The following is a 26,202-nucleotide window of genomic DNA, read 5'->3' on the forward strand; positions in this document are numbered from 1 at the left end:
ATGGGGCGCCTTCCCGAATAATGTCAGCACTGTACAAATACGAGCACGTGAAATACGACTGCGATACGCTCTGACGTAATCAATCAATTTGCACAATTGTCCGACGATGAATCCCGAATGGGACTGCCGATGCTATGGATCTCAAGTTGAGCCCTAATATCATGTGCCCTTTACCAAGGGGAAGAGTAACCTTCAGTAATTGGAGAGACAATCAACAAAAATTAGAACATAGTCTGATGCAATTTCGTGAATTTGCTCGACAGATTTTGTTTTATGAGGCAATATGTTTAGGCCAATATACTGAAAAACGTATAAATGCAGCCCGTTAGAGAAAAATATTTTGTTTTATTTATTTTAGCTAAATTTTTAAATACGAAAGGTATCAGCTATATTACCTATGTCCTTCACATCCATTATTGGTCACACAGCAGCTGTTCACGCTTCATGTTGTGCCACTCCGAATGCAGGAAAAGGCTCAATAATGGTACCTTGACTTTGAGTGCCAGCACTGCAATATTATTGGAAGCTAACTGTACAATTGTGCTCGATAAATTTAGATAATGCGTTGTTCTTTAGCGTGCACGTACAACACACAGAATACTACCCAGTATCATTTTGCCTCCTCTGAAATCTGACGGCAGAAGCTTGCATCAGAGCAGTGATCTTCGGGACAGCAACTGTGCACCAAAACCACGGGCATGCAAATTATGCTATGCATAACGTGCAATCATTGCCGTGCCGCGTTAGTCTAGTGGCTAAGGTACTCAGCTGCTGACCCGCATGTCGCGGGATTGAATCCCGGCTGCGGCGGCTGCCTTTTCGATGAAGTCGAAAATGCAGTAGGCCCGTGTGCTCAGATATGGGTACATATTAAAGAACCCCAGGTGGTCAAAGTTTCCGAAGCCCTCCGCTACGGCGTCTCTCATGATCATATAGTGGTTTGGAAACATTAAATCACACTTATCAATCAATCAATCAATCAATTATAACGTGTAGTCAATACTTTCATAATACCAGATCTCATATATGTTCAGCATTCAGTTACGTCATTCAGCACCACTTTTGGCGTATCCCAAGAAAGCAAAACGATTGCGACCTCAGCATGAACGTAGCATGTAAATTATGCGATGCATTGAGTGCACTTTAATATTTCATATTACCAATTATGTGTGTGGACCATACAGTCACGTTGCGCAACTCCTTTTAAGTTTATTTGAAGTGATTGGAATGGCACCGAGCGTAACATAAGCATGTCACGGCAAACATGAGGTGCATAGCATTGCTCACGTGTTACCACCTTATATATATGTTCACAATACAGTGTCGTCTCGCAGATTCATTTTTAGTGTACATCAAGCGGTCGCAACAACCTCGAGCTCACCAAGACCGTTGCATGCAAATCATGGCATACATGACTTGCATTGCACAATATTTATATTACTACTTGTCACTTCTGTTTGTAAGACAGTGCCGTAACAAAATGACAATATTTGTTCATATCCATTAGGAGCCTGCCAACCGCCCCCCCCCCATGTCATAACTTGAAATAAAGCTTACGTCTTAGGCGTGTAATGAATGGGATCTTAAATTTTGGCACTTCTACATTCTTGTCATCACATATAAAATTTCCTATATATCAAGTTGACGAAATGGTTTTATGTACAACAAGATCATAACCGGAAAATTAGGTTCTTATTAGAACTGATATTCTAATTTTCATTTTGTTTGAGCTGTCATACCTGTTTTCCACACAGTGACGTTACATTATGGCAGATTTCGTATACACTCCATTAACAAAACGTTCATGAAATCAGAAAGTCGAAGGCAGCTAGTAGATAAGTAGATGTGCTCAAAGTCGCCAAGTATTGCTAAATATGCTTAGCATTTAGAGCTAACGCTGATCACAAAGTTCCGCCGTGGTAATCTATTGGCTAAAGTACTCGGCTACTGACCCGGCTGCGGCTACTGACCCGGCTATGAAATCTCGGCTGTGGTGACTGCATTTTCGATGCAGGCGAAAATGCTGCAGGCCCGTGTGCTCAGAATTGGGAGCACATTAAAGAATCCCAAATGGTCGCAACTTCCAGAGCCCTCCACTACAACGTTTCCGTAAACATATGGTAGTTTTGGGACGTTAAACCCCAAATATCAATCAATCATCCACGTCGACCACGTTGAACTGACAAATACAATGAACAAAAACAAGGATCACAGCAAGAACCTCAGCGTGGCAGATGTCAGCGTGGCAGCTAGAAATCCTACCACAGAGTCACGCCAGTTCTTGTAAGTTTTTGGGAAAAAATGTTGGACCCTTCACCTTTGCCTTTTGCAGTTCAACGCGCAAGCAATAGTCTGTCCCTAGTGCATACTTCCAGCGACTTAGTGCATACTTTCTGTCCTATGATGTTACTCGAGAAATTTAAAAACTGGATTGCTACATTGTAATTGATAATGTTGAAAGTGGCCTGTTTCAGCGAAGCTTTTGCATACTGCTGAATACTCTGTAATGAGTAGATTTTTTTAGAAAACGAACAATTGTGACGGTGAAACGTTTTCTAACATACCGTGCACCCACTACGTAGTCCTAAAGGAATAAGCGCAATAACTTGTGTACATTTTCAGTAGGTATACCAGTTTTAAACCACGAATTTGTTATGGTAATGACATGCTCTGACGCGCGATGGCAATGTATGCTTGTAGCGTGCAATATAATTAACATTAAATGTTGTGCTGTAAAACGTGCATTCATAATGCATGTATTTCTATAGCGAGAGTTATTTCCACTGCAAATAAAGATAGCGGAAATCATTGGAACTGTTTTATTGTCTATTTATTTTCATATTGTCAGTTTTTCTGTCACTGGCAATATCATGATTTTTTGCTTAACACCAACGATGTCCGCGTGAACACCAGCACTTCTAATTAACAGGTCTTTAACGCTATTGCAGTGTATGATGTTATAAAACGTAAGATCGAGGCAACGCCCATTTTAGTTGCTATGCTGTAAAAGTTGTTTTGTAACAGAGCAATAAATATTACATATACGTTGCTGATGCACGTGTCACGTTACATTAGTTGTGGTTTCAGGGAGGGCTATGGTGGTTTTCGGGCTGTCTTTTAATAAACATCGAGCTTTTACTGTCCGCGCGCACGCAATATATATATATATATATATATATATATATATATATATATAAATATATATATATTTGTTTTCACGGCAAGTTCTATTTTTTCACCCACTTTTTTTTCTTCATATTTACATTGGTTCTACTAACTCCCCCTGTACAATCTTTGGCATTATTGTCTGTTAGATCTCCATATTTTGTGTCCAAACACGGAAAAACGAGCCCTTAGGTATACACTTATTTCTCTTATTCATTAACGAGGGTCTCGTACTGGCAGACTTCGTGCCGTTAGGTTGTATACGAGGGACTATTGGTCAGCTGCAGCCCGTAATAAGTTCACGTGCTACGTGGTTCCATAAAGGCTCACTAAAAGAGTATATCACACTCACCGACATGCCTACAGGTGGCGCTGACTTACACTCCTACGTTTAAATTCACATATAAACCCAATAAAGTGGCTCGGGGAATAACCACCGTGATAGCTCAGTGTTAGAGCATCGAACACGTTAGGTCGTAGGTTCGTTTTCTGCTCACGGCAATTCATTTTCTCACCCACTTTTCTTTCTTCCTATTTACTAAAAATTGCTTCTACTAACTTCCCCTATACATTTTTTGGCCTTAGTCTCTGTTAGATCTCATTATACTGTGTCAAAACACAGAAAAACGAGCCCATAAATACATACTTCTTTCCCTTATATATATATATATATATATATATATATATATATATATATATATATATATATATATATATATATATATATATATATATATATATATATATATATATATATATATATATAGAGCGCGCGGCCAATAAAAGCTCGATTATTTGGATGTGAAGGGGACATTAAAATTGTTCGAAATAAGCATTGTTCGTTCGAATGATCATAACGATAAGATAAGCGCGAGAACAGAGCGATGACAAAGAGAAGAGAAGGAGACGAACAACACGTCTTTTTGTTGTCGTTCTGTTCTCGCGCTTTAACTATCGTCATGTCATACCAACTATAGCTCAAGCTGCCACACTTCGAATGAGCGGGCAGGTGCTAGATTAAACAGACATCGTTTCACACTGTGCTGGGTACCCCAGATAAGCCATCTTTCGAATCGACCCCACAAATGCGGTTACACTACATGCTTGTGATAAGTAACTTCCTAAAATAATTTTATAATCTAACAGCACCCAAGATTTTCTCATCAGCCAGCTATACGTCAGAAACAAGCAGCGACTTGCATTCACGTGACCAGTGAATCCAAATGTCTACATAAAAGATGCTTGTGTTACGAAACACATGACAACATTAGTGCAACCAAAATTTACGGTCTTTTTTGCTTTGTTAATTTGGAACAATACTGAAATTGTCGAAGAGGACATCGCTAAAGGCAAACGTTGTTTGTCTAGACGTGCCACCCATATAGAGCAGTAGCGCGAGAGCGAGGGCATGTATGGCCATAAAAATCTGTGTGGAAATGAACTACTACACGTTTTTCTTTTCCACTAGAAAAATTAATAAGTAATTACATAGAATTACAGTGAGGTGTCCCAGCACCAAGGCGCGAATTCGAATTATTTGTATGTTGGAAATAACCAAATTTGAAATAACGACTTTTTACTGACATCCTAAGATCTGACAAGCTAGGTCAACGCGTCGCTCGACAGCATAAAAATGCCGTGGTAAAATACGTGCGATAATCAAAATCACTTGGTTTCAAAGATTCTGGCGTTTGCGGTCTGAGTTGAGTGTTGAGTTTACAGAAGGTCATAAGGTACTCCATTAGCAACAGCTATGAGAAGCCCACAACGTGCCTATAACTTACAAAATTGCGTCTTAATACGTCATACTGCTTGTTTGAAAGCTATAAGATGCAGCTTCGAAAGATTTCCTCTATCTGTTTCACGCAAAACTGATTCTGATAAGGCTTTAGATCTTTCTAACCTATTTTGAATGTATTCGACGTGGGCATGTTCATGCAGGGTAAGACAATTCTCATGAAGCACAATAAAAGTGGTAGATGTCGCCAAGAACCCTGTAGCGTAGGAACCTAAAGCAGGATTGAGTACAACGAATAGATGTGAAGTATATTTAGGGTGTACGAATCATCAACACTTCTTTAGTTATACGAGATATCGTTTCCTTTATTTGTACACTGAGAAATGTAAGGCATATACTGTTTGCCACGGCATTTTTGGTTGAAGTAGTTCTCACAGCCAGATGTGGGTCCACTTCCGAGCTGACTTTCTCTTATGTACATTTCGCACTTATGAAAATCTGAAAAAAGAGAATTAAGTGACCCTGAAGCGTCGTATTTAAGAGTTGGAAGCGATAGCGATATCCTGTTCCTAGTGCGTAATTCAAACACTAAGTGCAAGACACGTTTTAGAGCTAGCTATGCACACACTACGTGTCCTTGAGGGAGTAGGCTCACGAATGTGTGTGCCTTTTGTAGAGGGTGACCAATTTGAAATCATGAAGCCCTTACGACAATCATATGTTCTGGCGCCCGATGACAAAGGGGCTTGTACCACAGAGTATTATCGCCATATTTCATGTTGTATTGCAAAGCATATAAACGAAATGCATGTGTTTGGATCATAGTGATAAGAGGAGGTCACTTCACGAGCCTGTAAACACGCCTCATTGGTGACTCAGTGAAACAGATGGCGTTATTAGTAATTTGAAAACCATGACAAAAGTAAAAAGCAAAATTTACGAAAATCAGATAGCAAAAATAGAAGAAAATTCACTCTATTATGACCGTGTGCGTTACTACAGAATTTCAAGGGCTGCGAAGACCTACAACGAAAACCAAAGAAAATCGAAATAGTGAATGCATCTAGTGAAAAGCACGCATGTACAGTTAAATCTATTTAACTGTGATAGTGCTAGTACTTTTTTCTGCTACGAAGGAAACGTTACCTTGCCTCAACTTTCATCTGTACGAGATCCTACAGCGTCGAACTTTTGTGTGAGGAAAGGTTCGCGAATTTATGTGTCATGCTGCAAAAGAAAATCTAATTCTATTGTATTAGGTGTTAGTTTATCCAAATAATAACTGAACCTATATGCCTGGACAGAAGTATAATAAGTAGTCTTGCGGCATGCAACTTCTGATTATTCAAATACAGTCTGAAAGTAGTTTGCCTTAAATTTGGTCTGATATACCGAAGCTTACCAACAGAGCATTCTAGCATGTAGACAAGGTGGCTTTTCACTTTTAAATTCTTTTTTTTTTGGCTCAAATCTTGAAGCTGTGCTCTTGAAAGCAGTCTTCGTCATGGGGTTTCATACCGAGAAACTGAATTTCTTGCAACGATGGCAATCGGGGTGAAGTATGGCGGTAGTTTAGATGACGTGATAAGTCGCATATGCTCCTCTATCTTTGATTTACTCCCATTAAGGGTAGGGGAACCAGCAAACAATGTTCAAGGTGAACACAATGCCACACCAAGTTTTGAAGCTTCTGAAGATTGCTGTTGCCGCTGGGGGCCGATGGGAGTCTGGTGATACCAGGTTAGTTTTTGACAGCATAAGGCTCTTATTTATTAAAAAGTTCGTTGTGGTCAACGCCATAAGCCCATTTCATGACATCGTCTATATATTTCAGGTTCTGCCGAAGTTTGGCTCAGTTCTCTGTGTAGTCTGATTCATAAGTACACAGTTTTCTAAAACGTGTTCTAAAACACAGTTTTCTAAACTCTATGCTTGGCTCCTTTGGAGAGCTGTGAATGAGAACTTTCGAAATGGACGTAGAATTGCCTATCTACGTGTTCCATAAAAATTTACTCATCGGTTCATTAAAATAGATGGCCATAGTGGTATAGAGAAAGGTGATTGGTGTGAAAGATTACGATTCTGAAAAAGAGATGACTGGATGAACGTAACTGATGCCTGTAGGTATTGACAAAAGTTTCTTCTCCCCGTGATGCCAGATCAGAAATGCATAGTCGACACAACGACCGAATTAAAACTATATTAGTCTGCAAGCATCTAAACATTTATCACCAAGTTCACTCATACATATGTTTTCAAAGGTTGACCCCGTCTCCGTTCCTTTGGAAGTTCCACTAACCTGCACATCATGTGCGCCATCAAACTGAGAATTGTGTAATGGTAGGCTCAGAAGTGTAGTGCTGTCCGGTGTTTTGTTAGAAACCTGAATTTGATAGGCCTGCAATACTGCAGCATACTGGTAACCACACCCACACACACGCATACGCAAACATATATAGGCGTCTCAAGAAATCTGCCCACTAGTATTGACACATTACAAAATGAAGGTATCTGCGTGCAATTCGTGGTGTTCCCTTTACTGCGACAGAAAGCACTTTCAAGTGCGTGTTAGTTTTAATTATGGCAGTTTGACAGAAGTTGAAAAGATAATCTTTTTAAACAGTGGGAATAACCATTCGAGTCAAATGGGCAAGTTGCGCAAGTCTGCGAATGGTCCGCATCCATTTTGAAATTTCTGTAAGGCAGCCACTGGCATTCAATGCAGGGCAACTAAATCTGACTAACTTAGCAGGTGTAACTGAAACCAATGCACAAAACAGCGCATCAATCTTTACTCAAAAGCCCCCTCATCGGTGACACTATTGCTTTCGCCGCTATTAAATTCAATCAACATACTTCATTGCGTTGCAGCACGTTTCTGCTGCATGGCTGCTTCTCGACGCTAGCTTATAGCCCTCTCCCGATGCGAGGGAAACAGCGTCATCACAGTTGACGTCTGCACTGGTTGTGAGGTACAATTACTGATCACCTCAAAGCGGCGCTTCAGATATAGAGCAGTAGAAACGCTGTCATTGGTTATCGGTGCAGTGTGTCTTGTGGTATCTGCCGGGACGAGTATTAAAATGTGAACTTCTCAATTGGCTGTTGAAGGGGCGGCCGTGTTCCGAAATGTTAAATGGGTGCACCCAGGTTCATTTTTTTTACGTTGTGAGATATGATGACACGTGCCTACCGACAGTTCTCTCTGCGTCAGTCACGTGGGCCAGTTTATAACAACCAAGGACCCGTCTCAAAAGGCACGTGTTTTCGCAGATCAGTTATGAGCCAATGCAACATGCGCATGTTTGGTGAGCGGCGCAGCAGTGGCGACGAGATACATTTCCCGAGGCTTCGCTTTCTGTAGCAGTAGTATGCCGCGATGTTGGAATAGTTGGCATGCATTTTGAATAATTTGTTGAATTTCCGGCTCTAACCCTGAGTTTTGTTGCACCCTCAAATTTTTTCTTTACGAGCGCAGTCGAAAAAGACTACAAAGTATTGCAACAAGTGGTCTTTATTGATGTCACGCTAAGTGAACAAATAAAATTGCTTTTTGTCGTTTCAAGAATCTTGAACCTAATCGTTTTGACAACTATCTTCTGTATTTCAATGTAAAACATGTTAGTACAGCTTTGCTTTCAGCTGGAAGAACGAGAAACATGACGAAATCACAGATGCTATGCTCATAGAAGTCAGATAACTAATACGCCACCCAGCCACATTTAATTTCGTTAGCAATCATAAATATGCATGTATGACTGCTTTTAACACTTTTTTATATGTCTCACACGAACGGATGTGTAAGCAACCCTCCTTCGCTAAGGCTTTCGGTCGTAAACTAATGAAATCCTAAACCATGAATCTATATAAGTGCATCTGCATTTCTTTATAGCAGATGGCGCTCGTATCTACCATGAATCCGTTGACTTAATCACTCTTTTAAGAGCGTCTAGATAGTATCTGCTACTGTTAGAAAAATGACGTTGACATGAGGTGGCCTTACCATCTGTGATCTTGTTACTCATGAAATATACGGTGAATACACTGCAGGAGTAAGTATCTGGTTCCGTGTATTCAAGGGTTGTCTGATAATCAGCCTTCGTCCCTGAAAAAAGTTTTTTGCAAAATAAAATAACTTGACGAATATTGAAGAAAAAACGCATGCACAGAGAAACACAAACGTCCGTGTGCAAGAGAGCTTTCGTTGCCGGATGGAGCATGGTAGTCTTCATAGCTGAACATCAGCTGTAATTACGAATAAGTAAGAAAATACCAGTAAGTGTGGGTAACACGAAATTTCATGAATAAAGTACCTATCTGTACATAGGTGGCTACACATTCATAATTATTCAAGTCACATTTATTTAAACTTGAATAAAACATTCATAGCCCTTTCAGAAACGACCTTTCAGTATCAACCTTTAAGCACGTCAAGCTTACACATTCTTCTAAGTGCACGATGTTCTGTCGGATCAGCGGTAGCTTCATTTTTTTAAATATTTGTTTCAAGTTATTTATTGCCGAATAAATTGAATGAGCTGTACTTACAAAAACCATTCATATTCTCTCTCTGCGTATTTAAGAAAAAGCCTTTTAATAATTTACAAACTAAGATCTTATTTTTTAGTATAACTATCTATCAGAACAAAACAATCACATTTTCAAATGGCTCCCCCAAAGTCGCGCTTTACATTCCTCGTCGAACTTAGTATTTGTTCAGCATGATAAACATAGGCAAAATTACGCTGCAAGTTTTGGTGAAAATAAAGCGCATTAATTGTGCAGAAGGCGTATTGTTTCTAAATATAAAAGCATGCTACTCTTTCTTAACCACAAGTCACAAACTACAAAAACAAACTCGGACACACCTTTGTGTCTAAATACTCGCAATTGGTTAAGATGTTTGTGTCTAAAGCGTGCCCCTTCACGTACTCAGAAGAATGCGCACGACTAAACGGCTAACACCAACGCTTACACAATCAAAATAAAAGAATACATGAACACACGGCTTTCACTTGCATGTACGCCACTACAGAAAAATGTGCAAGAGGAAGCTAGCCCCTTCCTGAAACTCCAACAGTAATGCAAGAACATGATTCATGTCAAAGATTTGCGAACCTGTGTTTCCAAGCCAATTATATAATGAGATGATAGTATGTAAGGGAGCAGTGTGAGTGATATCTGAAATTATCATGCAGAAGTCTCTGGTTTGTTAGTCGAAGGAATGAGTGTTGTTTTTTGGTGTAGTGGCACGAGATGGTCTTGCAAGTTTTGAAATAAGACGTTGTTGGGAGCAGTGAGTAGTTTCGGGGACAGTGACGAAGAAAGAAATCGACGATCTCAGTGGCAGTTTCAGATGGTATAGCTGTTTCTACATAGCGTGTAAGGTGGTCGACGGCCGTGACAATCCAGCGATTCCCATTGGATGATATAGGAAGAGGGCCATACAAGTTGATTCCAATGACTTCAAAAGGCGAGGCGGAACAAGGAAGAGGTTGCATTAGGCCAGCCGGAGCAGTTGTCGGTCGTTTTCGCCGTTGGCAATGGAAGGCCTATGGTCACCTCCCAGAAAAGGTAACAACTCTTTAGCGCTGTAGCATACGTGGAGAGACTCGTCGAGCCAGTGAACATAGAAAAGCTTTAACTTTTCCGTTCTAGAGTATTTTTGAGTGTTTATATTTGAGCGTATACGAATGATTCTCCCCGTTGTTTGCCACACTAGTGTGAGTTGTTTTGAAACAGTCGAATGTGTGTATGAGTGATGTTTACATTGACGTAATTGGGTTACATTATGTTTGTGGTATTAACTCTTGGTTATGACCCCATCTTTAGACCACATTGTGCGTTCAGTGGCACGCAAAGAGAACATAAGGTTAAAATATTCATTCTGTAGTGGTGCCTTCAAGGGGGCCGATACCGCTGTCCTTCGAATCTTCCCGGTGATTGCTTCTTATTAATGGCGTTAGCGAGAGACCCAATAGCCACTAGACTTACGTGGCAGGCACATCACATGAAAGAAGAATAACTTCAGTTTAGTGATATCCTGTCGCCGAAACTACGTCTTCCACTGCGACATTTGTATCACTACATTTACCTAGATGGTTCTTTATTTATATCCAAATATACTACACTACTATTGGTTTTTTTTTGCTTGCGTAATTGACAAGAAGAAAGCAAAAAGCACCTCATGGTTTATTTCATTAGGTCTTGCATTCAGTGGAATATTGTAAATGAGTTTAGTCACATCTGTTAGCAATGATCTCTGAAACTTCTAATGCATAAAATAGTACTATTTAGAAAGTATAGGACTAATCCACACTTATTATTATTTAAAAGGAGTGCGCCTGGGTCAAGAATAGTGTATCGCTCGTCGTGTTCTCTCACAGCAGTTCTTGAGTGTTTCGACAACATTAGTAAAATAGTAACGTATAACTCACAGAGCAGCCCGCAAAAAAACGACATAGTTCACCGCGAGCTATTCTTCACCGACATGCTTCATTCTCTTCGGTACACACCTTCAGATTGTGTGGTCGTGCTTTTCTTGAAGAGAATACACAAGCTCAAATTTAATTGGTTGACACAAAAAGTACCTACTTCCACTTTCGTAGACGTTCATGGATGTCGGGGGATGCATATTGTGATTTAGATTTTTCCTATTGTATATAAATATTCCAGTATAATTGTCTCCGATGCTGCAAGGAGAATAATATGTGTGAACACATTATCGATATACGCGAATGATTTTATTAAAGGTTTGTTGGAAGTACTCAACAAAACAAAAAGAAAGTAACCACTTTTTTGGTTAGTGCAAAGCCAATGCACAGGGAAGCTGGTCAATATCATGATTTTCTATGGTATATTATTGTTAAACCTGGCTGCTTCAAGTATATAGCCTCGCCATGCTTGGCACTATTACGGTTACAGTTCACTGCTCGAACATACCCGTATTCGAAATTGGCTTGTCGTTGCAGTTGCCCTTTAGGCGTAGCAGCAAGTCTCTTTTCGCTGAACGCTGGCTGCTCTACGGGAGTACATACCTTCTTGTTCCAACCAATTTCAGGAACTTCCTCGACAAAGCGCACTTATTTTTTTCCTCCTGTTGGGCGTGATTTCTACGCATCCGTGGCTCCACGCGACGTCACTCCCATTAACGCGTAGCGATGCTTCACTTGGAAAGAGTGCTACATGGTTATGACCTCGAAGCTGCTACCCCAGCGCAGATGCGGCTTGACATGACGTCTGACCAGCTGTGTGAGGTTACTGGTTGCAAGGTGATTGCGCATCAGAATGTTTTCGCTATAGAGTTGGACAAATTACGGCTAGCCGAAACAGCTTCCCTTTTTGAAGTTTTGTTTCAGAATTCTTTGTAGACAAGCTGCAATGACGTACTTGGGATCCTAAGAGGTCTCGATGGGGAAGGTATTTTGATGGTGAAAGCAATTTTAATGTGTTTATCCAGATAATATTGTGAGGAACGGGTTTATTCAGCCAGGCTCGAGCTAAATCACGCTGGTGATGACATTTTCAGATGAAGAAGATGTACAGGTGATGATGTTAGCACCGGAATGCCTGAATTAGCACACTTGATGATCCTGCCGCCCGGTTCTTGGCTGATCCCCCTTTGTGGGCGAGTGCCAGCAAAGCTGAAGGTTCATCATCATCATCATCAAAGAGAATAAAGAGTCATTCGCTTGTCGTGCTCACACTAATTCTCCCGCGCGGTAAAAGCGGCTGCCTGGTCGCTTGACAGTATTATGAAATGCGTCGCGCATAAGCCTCGAAACGAGATACGTGCACTATCTCTGTTTCTCGGCAACGATGACCAGGATAACGCTAAGAGGAGAAAAGCGGTAATTGAGAGATGTCTGTCCGACCACCGTGTACGGCTTAATGAAGCGACTGATGAATTTGTCGCATATGCCGGGGACGCGTAGTGGAGACCATAGAAGAACTTCGTCACCAGGGGAAAAACTCACAACACGGCAAGACGAGTCGTAGCGAGATTTTCGAGTGTCTTGAGAGGGGTCAGTGTTAACACGGTCCTGGAGACGGCAGTGTGCCAGACCAGATAGAAATCCTTCAGAGAAAGGAGCCGTCAACGGTGCAGGGGCCGAAAGGAAAGAGACATCCAGAGCGAAACTTGGTGAGTGACGATGGACGAGAAAAAATGGAGAAAAGCCGGTAGTGCGTTGAGCAGCCGTATTATAGGCGAATGTCACGAAGGGTAGAATTGCATCCCAGTTCGTGGGGTTGGGGTGAATGTACATGGCGATCATGTCCGATAGGGTCCAATGAAACCATTCAGTCAATCTGTTGGTCTGCGGGTGGTAGCTAGAAGTGTTCTTGTGAACAGTGTTCGAGGTACGCAAAACTTGCTCTACAGTGGAAGAGAGAAAGACTTTGCCACGATCACTCAGGATAATGAGTGGAACTCCATGACGCAAAAAGATGTGGCGAAGAAAGAAATCGACGATCTCAGTGGCAGTTTCAGATGGTATAGCTGTTTCTACATAGCGTGTAAGGTGGTCGACGGCCGTGACAATCCAGCGATTCCCATTGGATGATATAGGAAGAGGGCCATACAAGTTGATTCCAATGACTTCAAAAGGCGAGGCGGAACAAGGAAGAGGTTGCATTAGGCCAGCCGGAGCAGTTGTCGGTCGTTTTCGCCGTTGGCAATGGACAAAGAAGGCGACGTACTTAGCGACGGCTGAAGAGAGGCCAGGCAAAAAACAACGACTTCGTATTTTGTCGTAAGTCTTGTGATAGCCTAGATGAGCGGTGGTTGGATCATCATGAAAGGCTTTCAAAGCTTCACGTTGCAGAGAACGTGAGATGACGGGTACCGACTTGTTGCCATCGATGTGGTAAATGCAGCGACATAAAGCATCACCGACAAGCTTAAATTGTTTAAGTTGTCGACGGAGTCTGGCGTTTTGAAGAGTAGTAGAGCCAGTCAAGCGGTCAACAATGGTGCGGCAGTATGGGTCGACACGTTGTTGTGAAACAAGGACGGATAGGGTGGCACGTGATGAACTTAGCGCTGCAATTGGAGAGGTGCTGTCGTTTTGAAGTATCGATGGTGAGTGGCTTCCGCTGGCCAAAGGACAGCACGATAGAGCATCAGCATCTTTATACTTCTTCCCAGAACTGTAGGCGACATCGAAATCATATTCCTGCAAGCGAAGCGATCAAAGACCGAGGCGACCCGATAAGTTTTTCAGCGATGAAAGCTAGCATAGGGCGTTATGGTCAGTCGCGACAGTAAAATGACGGCTGTGAAGATATGGTCGGAATCTTTGCACTGCCAAAACAACACCAAGCCACTTCTGCTCGGTGATAGTTTAGTTCTTTTCTGGAACAGTAAGAGCACGACTTGCGTAAGCAAACAGGCGTTCGCGTGAGTTTTTGTCCAGCTACAAGAGTACCGCACCAAGACCATGACTACTTGCGTCGTTGTGAAGAATGGTGGGTGTGGTGGAATCGAAGTGGCACAGTACCGGATCCGACGTGAGGGCTTGCTTCAATGCCGTGAAAGCGCTTTCACAGTCTTTGGACCAAATGAAGGGGACGTTCTTTGCGAGGAGTTGATGGAGCGGAGACGCAAGTTCCGCGAAGCCACGTTTGAAGGACCGGAAGTAAGAAGATAACCCAAGAAAGCTGCGCAGGTCCTTTTGACGTAGCGGACAAGGAAAATTGAGGACGGCGGCAAGCTTCTCGGGGTCGGGCCGAATTCCTTCTTTGCTGACAAGGTGGCCAAGAACCTTGATTGTCTTGCTGGCAAAGGTACAATTCTTGGTGTTAAGCTGTAGACCGGCTTTTGCAAGGCGTGCGACGACTTCGTCAAGACGTTGTAGATGCTGCGAGAACGTGGATGAAAACATTACTATGTCATCGAGATAGCACAGACACGTTTTCCATTTCAAACCATGCAATACGCCGTCTATCATGCGTTCGAATGTGGCGGGCGCATTACAGAGTCCAAAAGGCATCTCATTAAACTCGTACAACCCACCTGGCGTTGAAAAGGCGGTCTTCTCTTTATCAGACTCCGACATCGGTATCTGCCAGTAGCCTGATCCAAGGTCAAGGCTAGAGAAATACTCTGCGCCCTGTAATGAATCCAGTGCATCGTCGATACGAAGGAGGGGATAAACATCCTTGCGCGTTATTTTGTTTACCGCATGGCAATCGACGCAGAAACGCACTGTCCCATCTTTCTTCTGAACGAAAACAACTGGGGATGACCCGGGACTCGAGGAAGGACGTATAATGTTGCGCCGTAGCATATCTGACAGGTTTTTCTCAATGATCTGGCGTTCTGCCTGAGACACGCGATATGGACGCCGATGTACAATACGAGAGCTGTAAGTGTGGATGCTGTGGGTAGCGGTGGTAGTCATGCTGAGGGTGGGCGAGTTCACGTCAAATAGAGAACGGTGTCTATTTAACAGGGCGAGCAAATCTTCAGTATGATCAGGCGTTAAGTCTGTGCTTATGGTTGCCGACACAGGTGTGGAAGAGGCATTGAATGGCAGTGATTGTGACTGTGGGACATTGTTGTGGTTGTTGTTCGGAAGAGTAACAATCGCAACAGGCTCACTGTCGATCGCGCAAGATAATGTTGAGCCACAGGGGAGCAGTACACACTCGGGCGTTTGATTTATGGCGGTTAGGTACGTAGACCCATCGAAGAAGCGAATATGCCCTGGTGTGATCACAGTGCCCCTACGTAGGATATAACCGTAAGGGAGAATTAGTACGTCACCATCCACAATGTCGGTGCAATTAACACTTATAATTTCTTTGATGTATGGCCGAAGTACATAATCTGATGTGGTGACAAGGCGTATGCGCCCATCGTGTTCAAGCGGAGAAGAGTCAGCGGCATTTAGATGCATGAGGCGCTGATGACAAGATTTGAAAGTGGACGCAGAAGACAAGAAATCCCACCCCAGAAAGAGAGAGTGGGTGCACTGACAAAATACCACGAAAACAATGTGATGAAGAATGCCTTCTATGCAGACACGAACGCTACACTGTGCAAGTGGACAAACGAGAGCGTTGGTCGCCGCACGTAGAGGTGGGCCACCATAAGGCGTGGTGACTTTTCGAAGGCGGGAACAAAAATCAGCACGAATAATCAAAACGGCAGCGCCAGTGTCTACAACAGCCTCAACGCGTACACCTTCTACAAACACTACTATCAAATTCAATGGCCGATCGGGAGTCAGCTGTCCTGTGGATGCAGTTTTCACTCCTAAAACTGCATTGGGGAGTTTTCAGCGTGGGCGTTCGTGGAATGGGAGGTGCGCTGCAGAGGCGACACTGAATGGCGACCTGGCGAAGGCGACCTGCGGCGAGACGTGAGGGAATTCCCAAGCATGTCAGTATGGTAGGTAGGAGACGGTGAACGGTAATAGGACGATCGGGAGGGTGGTCGTAGGTAGTTCATGGTCGGACGGAAGCTTCGATGTTTTCAGGAGCGTAGCCGCGTTGCTCGTCTTGTTGGCGCCTTCGATAAAACCGAGCGATATGTCCTCGATAGCCGCAGTAGTAACAGATTGGTCGAGGTGGGCGCTGAGGTGCGTAGTAAGGTGGTGCACGCACTGGCGGTGATAACGAAGTCACAGGCGTATAGTCTGCTGTTGTAGGCGCAGAAACGGTGGGTGCGGCAGAGAGCGCGGCAACTTCGGCGTACGTGCGCGTCTGGCACACGCAGGGACCGTTGGAACACGTTGGACGCGATGCGGAGGCGATCTCTTGTTGAATCAGGTCTCGCAAGCTATCTTTTTCAGAAGGGAAAGTAACTTCCGCAGCACGGGAAGAGCAAAGCCCGTGAAGCTCTTCACGAACAATGTCACGAATAAGCGCACGCAAGTCGAGGGGTGCAGGCAAACGAATGTCGGTGGCATCGTAGCAAAGGCGAAGAGACTGAAGCTCGTCAAGTCGCTGACAGACGGTTATCACGTCCTGGGTCGTGGCAGGATTTTGCGTCGCGAGGGCGTTAAAGGCGAAGGTGTTAATGTCTTTAATAATGTGGCGTATTTGGTCGTTCTGAGACATGCCGGTGTTAAGGCGCTTGCATAGTGCAAGGACATCCTCAACATAAGAGGTGTAAGATTCACCCGGCAGCTGCGTGCGTTCAGCGAGCTTTTTCTTTGCTGCCTCAGTGAGAACTGCAGGGGCACCAAATATCTGACGAATTTGCTGCTCGAATGCGTCCCAGTCGGGAAGATCCGGGTGGTGGTTCCAGAACAAAGTTTTCGCAACGTCGGACAAGTAAAATGGGACGCTGCGCAACTTCTGTGGATTGTTCCACCTGTTCAAATTGCTGACGAGGTCGTAGTTCTTGATCCAGCCTTCGACATCATTGCCTTGGAGACCGAAAAACACAGGTGGATCACGCAGGCGAATGTTGTTGGGTGGAGCGGGTGGCGGTGGCTGCAGTAGGACGGCGACGTTGGATGGGCCAGGGTTTTTTTTTGGGCTGCCAAGGCAGGGGGTTGTCTGCGATGACCCGAGCGGAGCTCCAGTGAGAACGGGCGACCGGACTTGAGGGAACGAAAAACACCGTCCACCACTTGTGAGCAACCTGTTTATTCAGCCAGGCTCGAGCTAAATTACGCTGGTGATGATATTTTCAGATGAAGAAGATGTACAGGTGATGATGTTATCAAAGAGAATAAAGAGTCATTCGCTTGTCGCGCTCACAATATCATTAAGGAAGAAGCGCCAGGTGCTTCATCAAACGCAAAAATTTGCAGTTTACTTGAGAATCTCTCAGACGCAATGTTAGCAGGAGTGACGCAAAAAAATAGGGGACCTTAAAGCTTTGCCTTTACGAGTTGAACGCTATAGCGAAATTCTGTTCCTAGTGCGTACTTCAAAAATCAGTTCATGAAACGTTTTCGAATTTGTTATGCACCCACTATGCATCACATTAAGGAAATAAGCGCAGTAGCGTGTGTGTCTTCTTTAGTGGGGTACCGGCTTTCACCCGGGGAGCCTTTATGCTGAACACATAATCTGACGCCCGTTGGCAATGGAAGCTGGTACCACAAATTATTACTGTAGTATTTCATGTTGCATTGTGGAAAATGTGTACAGGACGCGTGTGTTTGTTAAGCATGAAACCTACTTTTACTGCATTGCCAAGCAGAGGAAGTTCTTTTCACTGTTTTCACCAGCAGAGGTGTGGCCGTGTGGCTTGACACGGAAACAACCTGGATTCGATCCCCGCTCTGACCCAACAACCCTGGTACGGTCTTCACTCTGCTCCACAGTTTTTTATATTATTTACTCATTTATTTGCATCGTTCTCGATTATTCGATCACGTATAAAATGATGACGTTTCACTCACAACCAATGACACCACAATTTCCGCCGAACAAGCTCTTTAGCCCTATAACGTTGATATATATTATTATGTATGCTCTCGTCGACACGGCGTCGCTGTGGTGTCATAAATCGCCAAGTTTATTATTGTCGTCCCAATGAGGTGCCCTATTGTGATCTAACCGGACGATGTCGTTTTGTGATATTGCTGCTTGGACAAAGCTGGGCCCATGAAAGAACCAGTAAAGAACACGTTCGGTGCAGTATGCTTGCAGAGAATATATAATTTACTGAGAAATAAATGATCACGACTGTTTCAGTCTCACAGCTGTCTTAGTCGACTGCTTATGGGCCTGGGTTTTCCCAAGTGCTGATTTTGACTGCACTATATGGAAGCGTACTTATTGAATCTCAAAGACGATCGAGTGTGGTGAAGTAGACATGCACAATGTTGAGTTTGCACATCGACGAAGTCATTGCAACCGTTCTTTCAAAATAACTTCAAGGAAGCATCGAGAGTACCCGAGCTCCAGTTTAACCTCTTACTCTAGGTCGGCCTGCCTTAGTGTGAAGACTTCTGTTATCTGGGCAGATCAAACAGGGCGGCAGCTTATTAACTGGCGTGGTTGCTAGACTTGAGTGTTTATAATACCTGGGAAGTGGAGTAACTACCAATTTATCACCATGTTTTAGGAAGTTGATGTAAACGTCTTCTTTATTTCTTTTTTTTGTTTAATTCCACTGCAAATCCACCCTACTCAATAGGAGCTGTCGGTCCACAGTAGTTTAGAAAGTGGTCATGATGCGTTGCGGCATGTATAGTAGGGCTCCTTGAAGTTCAGTGGCGTCCAAGCAATTTTCCGCAAAAATGTGATAGACGTGTGTCTGTCTCCAACAATATATGTTCATCCAATTTGTTTCTTTCTCGACACTCGTAGAAATACCACTGCCTCCTCACAGTGCTGATTCAATCAGCGCGTACAGCACCATCGCAGGTTCCCAACGTAGCACCATGAACGACGAGACGCTATCCCAAAACACCGTATCCCTTTCGAAGCCAGGGTGACCACCAGCATTGTCTAAAAAAGGAATGCCAGACACCGCCCAAGGTATCTGTATTCAACTGAACAAAAAATACTTAATATGATTTCCATCTTGAAGCACCACTAGATGATCTCTCGCCCTCATGGTTAGGCTCCAAGGCTAGGCATGGGTGAGAGTAGGTAAGGACTGGAGGAGTGGGTGGTCAATGGCTGGGTTGGGTGCTTCTGTCTGGCACTGAAGAAATAGAGGAGCCGCTGCTGATGTTCGAGGTGGTTTTACCATGGGCCTTCACGGCGTCTACACTGCCAAATGTGGAGCAGGTGAGAGTGACTCAAAGTAAATTCCTGTAGATTCCTGTAGATTGTGCTCCTAGTATATATCATGTTACTTTGGTAGCTTCTCACAAATGCTACAAAGCTGCTCATTCACGACTTGGCCAGTAGTGTTCACTTCGCATGCATCTAATCACTTGTTGTTAACATACTACCTATACTTAGCAGCCCCAAGTTTCTGTGACCTCGATAGAGAAAGCGATTTTGCATTGATGTGCACATTCAAGACAGCACGTAGTGTGTCCCCTTTCACACAAGAAGAATCACAATTACAGATGACCTCCAAACTTGTCACAATCAGCGGTCATTATAAGTTATTGTTGACCGGGAGCTCCTGGAATTTTCTGCACGCCAGCTTTACTTGTTTTTTAAGTAATACTCTTCTAGACGTTAAGCAAATACATCAATGATCAGTTGGGGTTTAGTTTCGCTTCGGTGTTGCTCGTGCAGTTAAAATCCTTTTAAAATTCACTGGTTATCTTTACCATTGTGAAATGATACCAGATTCACAGAAACATAGCAGTATCATGGTTCTAAAACCACCAGACTTCACCGTCCAAGAACGTCTGCTTCTTTCAAGAAGCATTTGAATTTTCAAGACCGTACTTCTCGCACTAACTTTCATATGACGCAAAGTAGGTAAAGAATAATATGTCTGCCTCTCTAGAGCGCATAATGTTCTCACTACTCTGAACAATTATTAGTTTGAGAATAAGAGCACTAATAATCAAATGCATGGGAATCAGCAAAGATTTTGCCATAAAGCCCTAGCACTGTCAACCAAAGTAAACGCATTTTAATGAAGTTTTTAATAACGACGAAATGGTCTAGATGAGGAAACCTGCCTTGTTTCCTGAAGGATTCCTACTGGCTCTCGAGAAATAAAAAAAATTATAAAAATTATAAGTTTTAGAACATGTGTCGATACTCAGCGGCATTTTAACTCACCTGAGTGAGCTCATTGGGACAAAATGTAGCGACTCTTGAAAAGCTAGTGCCTAACAATGCAATACTTACTTTGTTAGTTCCATCACATCAATTTCTGTAAAATTGTATTCCTTCGATGTCAGCCCCGTCATAACACGGCGTATACACGTGGTCTCAATGGAGAAGTTGTTTTTTCCACTAGACATCTCAAAGGAATTGCTGTATGTTTGACGGTAAAGCCATACGTATTCGCTTGTATTGACGACCTGTCGTTTTGCAAGTGTAACGAAAGTTTAAATATTAGGCTTCCGATAAACACGGAGTATTCTAGACGTGTGGTAATGGTAATTAAGCAATCATATAGGATTCTCGTAGCTTTTTCAAGGACAAGAGAAAGAAATGAAATGACTGCTACAATTGCTAATTTCTAAAATTCAGAAAGGAAATGTTAGCTACGTCTTTTTCATGACATTTTTCCTGTGCCGAAGATTTTCAAACCTCTGGTTATATTTTCCTTGTGATTCAGCTGCAACATAGCTTGTTCGAATAAAAAAACTATTCCTTGGTACTCTTTTGATGAAAATGGGACACAATATCTTTTTTCCTAGCTCATTTGTTCTGGAAAAATCAGTTGGCATAGTATTTTTTCTGCGGCACACATTTGTATAACCTGAAACTATTTACTTGAATAGCTATGCCTGAGCAGCCCGTAAAGGCTGCCTGAATTTCCACTGGTATAAACTCATGCTACCTCAGCAACAGTTCGTTTCAAAGCAAGCAAAGCCACACGTTACTCTTGTGAGCAAAAATGGGGATTATCAAGCTTCGTCTTTAAGAGTTAAACGATATAGCAATATTCCACCAGTGTGAAATTTTTCGAACGAGCTGTGAACCTACTACGTCACCTTAAAGGGACAAAAAAGTCATATAACAATTTAAGTCAGAGTGAAAGCTCTATGTGTGACATATAAAACGACAATATATCAACAACAGTGCCGTGCTTACCAAGAAATTAAGGTAAATGCACAAGAACACATGCGCCGCTGCAAGGCATTTTCAATATGATCCCGATGACATCAGAGAGACTACCTACAATTATTCACTATTAAACAATCTAGCTGCACTATATAAAAATTCTTCCGTGCATCATAAGATGCAATAAATGCTGGTTGTTCGTTTCTGTTTGATTCATGGAAAAAAAATCGCCAGACGTCACCATGCAGAATATTGCGGTTGTTCCAAAATTCTATTTTGGCGTAGGTACAAAGGATAGGTGATGTCATCAAGAGGGGCACAGTTGAAACAAAAAATGTGTGCAATTTTGGAGCCAATGGTGAGATATTGATCAATAGCCGTTGTTGCTGCTGTGGCTCCCGCTGCTTTCGGTCTGCTGCTACTAGCGCAGTAAAGCCGGACCACGCTATGCACGCCAACAGTAACGCAAGTCGACCCAGACGATGGCCATCTTGAGGCGGGTAATTTGAAGAGCGCTAAACCAATGCTGACAAATCAAGCGTGATTTTATTTCAAAGTAAGCCCTTTCGTTGTACAAGATCAACACTACGAGGTTTCTGGACCACTATTTCGACAATCAACGTCGAATTATTAATTGCCTTTGATGTCCCTTCAAGGAATGAGGCGCAGCAACGTGCATGCCTTCTTTAGTGGGCGGCCGTTTTTAAACTTTCAAGTGATTATGTTGATTTTATGTTATCACAACTGATGGTCTTGTACGCTTGCACCACACATTATAACGGCAATATTTCATGTTGTATTGGAAAGCAGGTAAACAGGACGTGTGTGTTCGTGAAGAGAGAAAGACTTTCGCTGCATTTCCAAGCAGAACAAGTCATTGAATGCGAAGCAGCTCTTTGACTAGACTATGTAACGCGGCCCCTGCGTACAAACGCGCCGCTCCCTGAAGTTTTTGGCGCTGCGAAAAGTAGGTCACGCCACTGCTACGCGTTGACTTTACGCTTTCCTCGCAGAGCATCGGGACGTGTCACGCCCAGCATGGTTCAATAAAACTTGCTTTGTCAGAGTTGGTGTGGCATGACATGAGTCTATAAAGAACATAAGTGGTAGATCTAGTATGCCATTGTATTTACGAGAACATACGTGCAGTCGTATGTTATAAAATAAATTATGCATCTATGCGTGCATAAAAATCAAGACATAACATTTCAGGTCATCACACGAATTACGACTTGACGTGGCATGAATTACTTATCTACGTCAATTAAAATGCAATATATGAATTTTAACTGAGTGGTATTTGAAAATATTTTTGGTATTGTTGGCGGGCAACAATCACCATAACGTAGCACTCTGCTGTTTATAACTTCATCTATTTTACTTTGCGAGTGCTACACGTAGCGCTTGCTACATAAACAGGATTTTTCAACTAAAAAGCACCAAGCAATAAAAAATTAAACTGAGCGTTATCCGTTTCAACTAGCACGATATTATTCTTAGTGGTATGTAGTGTGTCAGGCTATACTTATATCTACTGAATATACTTTCAATACTTGGGTGGCACGCAAGCAGCGTGGGGGCTGAAATGCCAGTCTGTGATGGCTGATTCTTATTTGCTTTGTTTTAAATGCCAAGCATTTCTTCGAGCAACGCATTCACTTTGAGCTTCTATCTATCTATCTATCTATCTATCTATCTATCTATCTATCTATCTATCTATCTATCTATCTATCTATCTATCTATCTATCTATCTATCTATCTATCTATCTATCTATCTATCTATCTATCTATCAGCCCGCCTAAATCTAGGTGATTTCTTGAACTGATATCGATGCACTGTGCATCAGTATTCGATAAACTAACCATCGTAGGGACGTGCTGTCTTTGACACATCTTACGTCAAACTTTACAGCCTTATCAGTTGTAGATACGCCAGCTCCCACAAAACAGCCGTCCCATCAGGTCATCGTCAATTGTAATAAACGCTATCCACTGAAATCGATTCGTGTAGCATTGTCTAGGATAGCCAATCTCGTGAGCGCCAGTGCTTATTAGCGTGCCACTTCTGGCATTTTTAATAGTCATGTTGCTGTTAGAATGGTCACCAAACGGTAAACAACTGGGTGTATAAAACATTCGGCTGTTTACGTACGTCAATTCGTGCTTTTGTTCACATCTTTAGCGCCACTTCATAACGTTTCGCACAATGAAAATAAGTCACCTTCTATGCGCATGCTTTAGATAAGATCTATTCCCAAGCTAAACCAACAGAAAAAAATGGCAATTTTTTTTTATTTCGCGTCTGTTGTGCCTACGGACACCGACCACAGTGGGGCAGGACTATTGCAGCATAACAACACTTGTGGTCCTATAACAGCTTTCGCTTTATTATGAAGAGTAGTATCTTACTAGCAAGTTTATTACCCTTCATCCATCAGGTAAAAACGTTACAAACGAACCCGTTGAGTCCACACGATAAGGTACATAGACAACGGGAGCCGATTAGTCTTAAGTGTGGCTCCTATATAATTTTAACTCTTCGTTGTTTAGCGGTACTTTCTTACGAAAACTATAACTCTGTGACACGCTTACAGCCATACCGCTCTCTTTTTTTTCTCACCAGCCTCACCTCTTTTTCTGTTTCCCTTTCGTCTTTTTTTTTCGTTTCGTTTTTCTCCAATTTGTTTTCTCTAATAATTTTCTCTGCTAGTATTTAAATGGATATTTTTCTTTCTTTTCAGCTACTTGATTCTTGGCTAAGCCCCCGGTGTGGTGTGAGCAAGAATTGTATTCTTTTTATTTAGTCATACTGTTAACCCTAACTTGAGGGTCATTACAGGGAGCGTGCCGAAGATTACATGAATATTTGAGGGGCATTTGTAAGACGAATTCTGTGAGATAAAGCAAACGTCTATGAGACATATGGGTACATCCATATAACTCGTAATATTTTCAACATATATTTAGGACATTTTAAACATTTTGATGTTTGAATCAACAAATACATGAACACAAATAGTCTATATACTTTCAACAAAATGCTCGTGAAGAGCAATTTCATATTCACTCAATGTACTTTTTAGCACCACATCATTCGTTAATCCATTCCACATTTTAATGGCATCAGAGAAAAAAGTAAATTGGAATACAACTGTTCGAACGTGCATTCGTTGTTTGAATGTACTGCGTGTTGCTCTTAAAAACATTTTGTAAGAGCACGTCCAATAATAATCCTTGTCTGTTTTCACCCCTGCACGTAAAATCTAGAAAAGCATTTTCAATTTCAATTTTCTTTAGGATTGACATATACATCAACGTCTTTCTTTTTCAGGCTATACCTTCTGCCATTTCACATACCATTTCGCCATGGTTCCCCCCTTCTTAGCCTATTCCTCTGTTGTCCTCTTTTTCTTCTTTGTTAGTGTGGAGAAGAGGCACTGAAGAATAAATGCAGAAGCGCTACGGAAATTCCTTTCAACCTTGCATAAGACAAGTCCACTTGTCGAAACATTAACTCCTGCACCCGTCCCCTGTTTACAAAATACCCTTCAGAAGCTTCCCACTTCCCCTTATTTCTTTATTTTATAACTCTGTTTAGCAATATTCATACTTCTAAAGGTTGCTGGTGTAGTTCTAAATTGTTTTTATTAGCCAGCAACAATCTACATTTAACAGCATGTGAGCTAGACCATGAATTGTGATGTGCTTGCGTGAACACACATATAGTGACGGTATTTCTACCAGTAAAATTCTGATCTAGATTTTTATTTCAAAAAAGCATATTGCCTTTTTATTTTTCTCGGGCAGTACCTTAAATATCTTTATATTATCTACAGTGATAAAAAACTGTTGAAAAGAAGAAGAGATGAAAGAAAAAGCTACAGAGGACTTTGCTTGCCCTCTATAGCTCTTCTGGTTTTGCATCTTGTATTTTTTCGCTTTCTTTATTAGTATACTCATCATTATTACAGTAAAAGTTTTATAAGATCCCAACTCTGGTCTCGCGAGGTGCCGTAGTTGTCCACCGCTGCCATAGATGTCCGTAAAAATTCGCGCAAAATCACAAAGAAAACCTAGTACGAATGACACAGTGAGGCTCGAACTCGGGTCCGCAGAGTGCCAGCCCAGTTACACTTAGCCTCGCCGCTTTTCGGGACTTGTTGAAAAACTTGCCTTAGGCAGGCTTGCTGTCAGAAAAGCAATCGCGTCAGTATGACTCATAAAGCGTTTAGAACAGCGAAAGAACAAGCAGTCATCACACAATGCGACGTGCAACGAGTGGGTCGTCCAACGCTCCAACCATTTAGAAGAGCTTGTTTTTATGGTGCATACCAACTTCAGGCATAACTTATCATCGTAGTCAGCCACAGCATGTACATTTGGCACCAATTTTTTGTGATAGTTTAGCGAATACCACGCTTTTCGGAATAATGACGAAAAGTAGCACATCGAATGCCAGCCTTCAATTATAAAACTTTTAATAATAATGCCGAACTGGACGTCAAGCAAGTGCGCTTCCAGCAGTTACAAAATGAGTGTTTAGAAAAGGCTCTGAAAGACCACTCTTCTAGACTACGCTTTGACTCTATGCAGTGCCTTTCACGCGGGCCTGGCGTTTTTGTTTTTAATGTAGTATTATCGATATGTTAATAATATTACGTACCTATACTAACTCGAACAA

The 26,202-nt window shown here is 42.3% G+C and overlaps 1 protein-coding gene across 2 annotated transcripts; it reads right to left on the reverse strand.

Moving 5' to 3' along the window:
• Positions 1 to 329: 329 nt before the first annotated feature.
• Positions 330 to 20,982, reverse strand: LOC142761732 (uncharacterized). 2 transcript variants are annotated; one of them, XM_075872326.1, is made up of 4 exons: positions 20,636 to 20,982; positions 11,498 to 11,595; positions 8,907 to 9,008; positions 330 to 508 (listed from the first exon to the last, which is right to left on the reverse strand). In XM_075872326.1, the coding sequence occupies exons 1-4, from the start codon at positions 20,749 to 20,751 to the stop codon at positions 414 to 416; spliced, it is 411 nt and encodes a 136-aa protein (XP_075728441.1). In that variant the 5' UTR covers positions 20,752 to 20,982; the 3' UTR covers positions 330 to 413. The 2 variants fall into 2 exon arrangements, with proteins under 2 accessions (XP_075728441.1, XP_075728440.1); XM_075872325.1 differs by lacking the exon at positions 330 to 508 and adding an exon at positions 5,214 to 5,401 and having other exon boundaries at positions 20,636 to 20,841.
• Between the last annotated feature and the right edge of the window lie 5,220 nt (positions 20,983 to 26,202).

Source organism: Rhipicephalus microplus, chromosome 8 (assembly GCF_043290135.1).
Source record: "Rhipicephalus microplus isolate Deutch F79 chromosome 8, USDA_Rmic, whole genome shotgun sequence".
Taxonomy (NCBI): Eukaryota; Metazoa; Arthropoda; class Arachnida; order Ixodida; family Ixodidae; genus Rhipicephalus; species Rhipicephalus microplus.